Source organism: Seriola lalandi, unplaced genomic scaffold (genome assembly GCF_002814215.2).
Source record: "Seriola lalandi dorsalis isolate HSWRI2012SDOR001 ecotype SW California unplaced genomic scaffold, Sedor1 jcf7180002054879, whole genome shotgun sequence".
Lineage (NCBI taxonomy): Eukaryota > Metazoa > Chordata > Actinopteri > Carangiformes > Carangidae > Seriola > Seriola lalandi.
The window spans coordinates 982,556-989,814 of NW_019525432.1; the positions used below are offsets into that span (position 1 = coordinate 982,556).

At 46.8% G+C, this 7,259-nt stretch overlaps 1 protein-coding gene across 1 annotated transcript; it reads right to left on the reverse strand.

The window, feature by feature from the left end:
• Positions 1-595: 595 nt before the first annotated feature.
• sox4a (SRY-box transcription factor 4a) lies at positions 596-4,170 on the reverse strand. Its single transcript, XM_023428564.2, has one exon. The coding sequence runs from the start codon at positions 3,683-3,685 to the stop codon at positions 2,570-2,572; it is 1,116 nt and encodes a 371-aa protein (XP_023284332.1). The 5' UTR covers positions 3,686-4,170; the 3' UTR covers positions 596-2,569.
• Positions 4,171-7,259: the final 3,089 nt, after the last annotated feature.

Below are 7,259 nucleotides of genomic sequence, written 5' to 3' on the forward strand. Positions count from 1 at the left end.
CCCCTCCACCCCACACACCCCACCCTGATGGATCAGTCTGTGTCCCTTATCCCTCACACAGACACACACACACACACACACACACGCGCGTGCTGGCACGCTGCTCCCCAGCGGATTGCACCCTCTCTCTTGGATACAGTGTTTCCATGGCAGCCACGTTTTCTGCACGTGTAGAATCAGACGGAGTAAGAGAGGCAGAGAGAGAGAGACCACTCCTATCGATTCACTGGCTGCCTATTGATTCAGTCTGCAGCTGCACACTTACCTACAGCAAACACGCACATTGCACACATTCATATTCACATGCACGCATGCACAAAACAGAGTGTAAACATCCAGCATCAGATTGGAAGCTTTTTTTGAACAAGCTTGGTTCAGCTATGGAATGTGATAATGAAGGCTCACCTTTTGTTGAGCATGCTTTCACCTTTGAAAAGGGGGGGGTGCTCAGTGTTTGAGACTGCTCCAGTTATCTCTTCAACAGACATATAACTGTGGATGGTACTTACTTTTGCTCTTTTAAAGGCCCCAGATAATGGGGGGGTAGGGGGGGTGAGGATGGGGGACCACAAGAGAGAGGGAAAAACACACGTACTTTTCAGTTCCAGCTGATTTTATTTCCTTCTCGGAAGAAAAGAAAAACAAATAAAAAAACGACAATCTGTACAGAGGTCTGAGAGGCAGTGATTGACCCAAACATTGGCTGGTTTTGAGCAATAAACATCAAATGATATTGGCATGATTGGACAAAACATGATCATACACAGCATATTGCACAAATGAAAAAAGAAAAAGGACAATAGAAAAGATGTTTTGAAGGTAAAAAAACCCCAAAAAACAAAAAATAAACTCCTGGACCACAATCATCTTCAACATAAGGATGTCCAAAGATGGCTGTCCTAGTGCCTGTCGTTGATCATCATCATACATAAAACACACAATCTTTGCTTATAGTACAGTCAGTTTACATAAATATCTTCATGTTATTATTCTTTTAAAAATCTTAAACACAACAGCTATAGCTACATATACCTGAATCTGAAATACAAATGCTATTTGCCATGCCATAATATAGGAAAACAATTAGCCTGCTATACTTAGCCAACAGGTACAGAAAGGTTAAATACTATTTTTTGATGCAATTTGCGCAATAACAGATGAAGCACTTCATACATCTCCCTCCCTCCGAAGTCTAGGCAAAGTGGAATGAGTGTGAAATTCCATCCAGTGGTTCAAATAAAACTTATCTTGATAAAAAGCACACAGAGGTATTAGCTCTATCCAAACAGTGACTCTCTGGGATCTTTCACTCATATACTTTAGGTCTATGTGTAGTACTGGAAACACAGTCACCACTCAGGCTGGGAGCCTCAGTGGCGCTTTGTTTACTTGGCTGGTGAAACTGGAGTCACTGTGCCATTAAGAAGCATGTGGGTAAATACTGTAAACACTGTGTGAGGTCAGATTGTGCCAAACAAACCCCCCTCTGCACGTCTAAACACCAATGTAGACCCAAACAACAATGTTGTAGGCTACCCACTCGCCGGAAAAACCCCCTTTCTATAGATTTTGTACAAAAATACAAGTAGAAAATCATGACACACTCAAATCTCCTTAAAAGTGAGAGAAGTCAGACATTTTTAAATAAGATACACTTCTAGCCCTTCCGCGCAGGATACAGACAGGTGTATGTGCACAAACACAAATGAGACCTGTACGAGAACAATACTTCTATGTATAAAAAAGTTTGGCCGGTATAAATACATCAATATAAAAAAACGTCATCTGACACAGAGGAACTACAAAGTTGAAGCACTAGGCAGAAAGGATGCGCATCGGGGAACATTGGTCCTGAATTGTGCACTGAGTGTTTAAAAAGGTTCAGAAAAGGGTTTCTGAAGTTTCGAGTCAGTCTTTGTTTTTAAGTCCTGCCGTTGAAAGAGAAGCTGGTGATAGTGAATTGTGTCCTATGGTCACACAAATTGCGTAATTACGCAGCAATGAACAATTTTTACGCATTTAACCACAACAAAATCCTCCTTATCTCGGAGGGCATGCGTGTTGATATTGAAACTACTTCGAGTTTGGAAAAAAACTACACCTGAATAGCAACTTGATGGTCAATGTGAATTGGCTGTATCTTAAACAAAACCCAACATGACGAGCTCTCCAGTAAGTGTCCCTTTTCCCGACCCAAAATAACATTAAGATTCAGAGTTCGGTCTCAGTCCTCATCCTCGGCGGATTGGGTTGAACATTTGAGCTGAAGTCCGTGTGTTTCACTGCTCTCTGCTTACATTCACTCCTCCTCTGTGTCCAAATGCAAACTAAGCATTTCCCCCGTCTGCGCGTTCCCGTCAAGCGCACCGAGCGCTGTCCAAGTCTGTGAGCTGCGCGTACCTGGGCTTCAACGCGCACACAGGCCACCTTTTTCTTTCCTGTCTTCACTCTCCCTTATTTAGTGAAAGAATGGCGGAAATATTCTGGTCTGGACTCACACGCCGGTCTGGGGGGGTTGAAGAGTTCAAAACGTGGGGGGACGTCGCGGTTCCTCTCCACCGTGGTCCTTTCAGTAGGTGAACACCAGGTTGGAGATGGTGGACTCCAGCCAGTCTCCTGAGATCATTTCGCTGACCTCCGGGGTGCAGTAGTCGGGGAAGTCGAAGTGAGATCCCGCCCCGCACTCCCCGAAGCTCCAGTCCAAGTCCCGGTCCAGCTCCGCGTCGGAGAAGCCCATGCCGCCCAGAGACATGCTCTCAAACCCGGGGCTCGAGTTCAGGTCGAGCCGCTCGTCTTCAAACTCTTCGTCCGATGATGAGGATGACACTGATGAGGAAGAGTGAGAGGCTGACGGTGTTGGGGAGGAGGCGCGAGCGTACCTGAGGCGCGCGGTGTGTGATGACTCGCTGGCCGCAGGGCTCTGCTCCTCGTACAGGCTGAGCGGGTCGCTGGACTCCGCCGAGCTGCTCAGGGTGGGACTGGCCGGGACTCCCACGGAGGGAGGCCCGCTCTCCAGGCTGCCTGCCCCGCCGAACATGTGGCCGCGCCTCGCCTCTCCGGTGCGCTTCTCCGGGATCTGCCGAGCCCCAGACACTGACCTGGATTTGAAGAGCGCCTGGTGGTCACCGGGAGACGCATAGTCCTGCCCCGCAGCGCTCTTCGTGCTGCCCTGTTTGTGCGTCCTGCTCACTCCTTTGGACGCGGGGCTTCTTTTCACACCGGCTTTGGCGCTGCGCTCCCCGCTCTTCTCCCCGCGGTCCGCCTGCTTACTCGCTCCGCTTCCCGACTTGACCTTCTTTCTGGGCCGGTACTTGTAGTCTGGGTAGTCGGCCATGTGTTTGAGTCTGAGGCGCTCCGCCTCGCGGATGAACGGGATCTTGTCTGTGTCTTTCAGCAGCTTCCAGCGCTTCCCCAGCCTCTTGGAGATCTCCGCGTTGTGCATGTCCGGCGACTGCTCCATGATCTTCCTCCTCTCGATCTGTGACCAGACCATGAACGCGTTCATGGGTCTCTTGATGTGCCCCGTCGGAGTCTTGCACCACGCCAGGTCGCTCCGCACCCCGGAGGAGGGAGACTCGGGGGTCGGAGACGCATCCATCTCCAAGTCCATTTCTCCTGTGTCCGTGGAGTCCCCGCCGGGGGAGTGAGCGTGGGCGCTCTCTGTCTGGCTCATGTGCTGCACCATCCTTTCCTCCAAGTGTCTGGAAACACTCTGTTCAGTGCAGGGCTTTCACAAAGTTCAAGTGCGCAAAAACGACTTGTAGGCTTATTCCTCACTTGTTCTGATTTCAGGCGCTTTGAGCGAGATCACTGATGGACACAGATCTAAAAAAAAAAGTTCATCCAAGTCTCTTCTCTGTCTCTTTTCAGTTCTGCCCGTTTTACAGACACCTGGTCTCTCAACTTTTACCAGTGCGCTTCACGGAAATAAAAAAAATAAATCCCGAATCTATTCAACGGCAACTTTCAACTGCCTGTGCGGCTGAAAACTCGCCCTGCAAGACTCGAAACGCGCCGCTGTGGGAAACAGCAGTGCAAGTCCCTTATGTGAACCTGGCTGTCTGCAGCGCAGCTTGTCTGTGCGGTTGAGGAACCATGTGGTTGAATGGAGCAGCTGCGCTTTCTCATAGTCTCCCTGTTTCCTTAGCGCTCTGTAATATTACTGTAAACACAACAACGAGAACCTCGCCGTTATATACCCTCATCGCGAGATATAAAAGCCAATCAGCGTCTGTCTCTATCCTGATTTTTCATCGAAGCCACTCCCCCCTGGCCTCCCATTGGTTGAATAAAAAAACGGGTAATAATAATAATAATGTGCAACGAGGATCGGTGTGTCTGACCTCATTCCTGTCAGACTCCACTGGAAGAAAGACGAACTTGGTGTGTGTACGTGTGTATGTGTGTGTATATATATATATATATATAAGTGTGTGTGTGTGTGTTTTAAAGGAACACAGTGTCCTTTTCCCCTGCTGCAAGGGGAAGCTTGCAAGGATATACTTAGAATTACATTAGTTTCTTGAGGATGAGTACTGGCTAAATTTAGATTCTGTGTAATGGCAAGGAAATGCTGAGAAAACACAAAAGCAGCCACAACATGTTGTGTTAGTCAGGCTGCAGTGTGGTTGAGCAGAGCTGTAGTGGAGGGTACACCCACCCAAACATAGCTCACCCAACCTGTTATTTACAAACTGTTACGACACCACCTCACACCATGACATCACAGCAGCCAGCACAGGCAAATGTAAGTGATGTGATGATGGTTTTTATTTACACTGTACATCAGTGCGTTTTGGTAAACCAGCAAAATGGAAAGCAATAATTAAGAATAGTAAGAAAGTGGGCAGAATTTTGTATCAGTGTCTCACACACACACACACACACACAGACACAGACACACACACACACACACAGTCACTTCAGCACCTTCCTACAATGCAGACTGCTCCTCACACAGCCCCATCGCGTTAACATGTCTGTGTCATGTAGGATCACATTACAGCCTGTGTCACTAGATGTCAGGCTAGAGCCAAAAGGAGCTGATGAGGTGTACGTTGTGTATGTATATGTCTGTGCTTGTGTGTTAACAATGTACAGCAGATTTATCTCCGTCCTGTGATCGGCTGCTGCGAGCCACCGCCGCTAAATCATGCAGGTGATGTCATTAGCTGGTAGTGAAGGCTCCCCCTTAATCCTGCAACGGAACTGACTGACATAAGTGTTTTTCACACCACCTTCACAGCACAGTGTGGAGGTAGATAAATAAAGAGCGACAGGACTCTGTCCTTCTGTTCATGGTTTCCAAAGAGAAACTGAAGCAGACACTAAAAATAAAAAAAAAATCTATTTCTGTTGTCTGATTAGATTTAATGTACTCAAACATAACATCAGCTATTCAGTCATATAATATATTCTTAATTCATGACAAGATTTATGTCAAGCTAAAAAAAACTCATAAACTCTTTAAAATTTAAGAGCTCAACCTCTTTACCCCCCTCTGTGCTTACATAAATCAAACACATAAATAATAATGAGCTCTTTCATCAGTCTATATCTTTAGCTGCCTCAATTACAAGCATGCACCTGCCACTAGATTACTTTGCCATCTCTCTCTATCTTCTACCCAGGCTTAACACACACACACACACACACACACACACACACACACACACACACACACACAGTGGCATGCACGTAGGTTTGTTTAAACAGGTGTAGCAGGTATACCTGTAATCTTATCTGATGTGTGAGAAGCAGCTGTCAGGTAGCTTTCCACTCTGTCACTGGCAGATGTACGGCTCCAGCAGCGGCGGGACACTGTGCCTCACCACACTGTCCTATCGCTTTTGTCATCTTCAGAGCTGCCGGAGCCGCGTGTTTACCCCAAATACACCGGCGCTTTGTCTCAGCTCTGTTGACGCCTAAAGGGATAGTGTCATTATGAGAGAGTGCTGTGGGAGACTGGGGCTCTTACAGCGACTTCTTAAACGTGTGTATGTGGTGACTGAAGTTAAGCTGCTGTGGGTTTTTTTTTTGTGTTTTTTTTTCAAGATGACGATGTGCTGATGTTGATGTTTCTGGGTTAGATCCAGAGTATTTTCATATGTAAAAGCATTAAAAAAATAGGTTATCTGGGATTTTCTGACAGAATTTTGTTCTCATCACCTCGGATAAACCTGCGAAATAGCATTTTGCTAACCTTCACACTCCATTAAAAGCTGCAGTAGTGAAGTTATTTTAAAGGCTTTAAAAAATAAAAATAAAACATTTACTCCAACTGCAGCGAGGTAGGCCTCTCCATTATTTCAGAGCTGACTGACACACTGTTTAATATGCGTTTTTTAATAAAACATAAACATTAACCCAATATGTCAGGCTAACCCTAGAGCAAACTGCAGGCTAAATGAGCGTACAGCACATGACCGTGTGTGTGTGTGTTTGTGTGTGTGTGTGTGTCTCATTGCAGGGGAGTTGGGTTTATTATAACCAAGGCTGTGGCGGATTGGACTGAAAAAAAAAGAAAGTGTTCACAGTCGTCACGATGTGTCATAAAAGCGAGTGGTGAAGTTAAGAATCCCGTGACGGAAAGCGAAGAGATGGAGATGGACGACGCGGGGAGCGAGCTGCGTTTGAAAAGACAAGTGCGTACGAGCGTGTGTATCTCTGCGTGCAGTCAAACACAGGCACTCATTACCATGTACTTGCCTTTTTCAGCCGCTGTGGAATGACGTGCTACTTTGACCTGCATGCTCGTCATCCGGGGTCAAACACAATGAGGCCTTTGTGTGTGTGTGTGTGTGTGTGTGTGTGTGTGTGTGTGTGTGTGTGTGTGGGAGTACATGTGTGTGTGTGTCCACAGCTAACTGAATTGGAGCTTTTCCAGGGACTGAAAGTTTGAAAACCAGTGGGAAGTCCCCCTCCACCCTGCAGTTAAACAGAAAAACTGAAGACTAAGCACTGATTTGCATATACACACACACACACACACACACACACACACACACACACACACTCACTCACTCACTCCCTCTCTCTCTATCTTTCTCTGCCTGTGTGTGACTCATCCACAGAGTTTGTCCTCTCCATGTTTTGTGTGGATGTGGCAGACAGTGCAGGTGGCCATCTCACAATGTCACCCACCTACTGCTGTCAGCCCTTACACAACAACACCAAGCGAGCCAGTTATTTTTAAGTTGTCACAGAACACACAGTCCCTAATACTTCCTCGCATCGGTACGTCGTTCTTCCTCGACTCT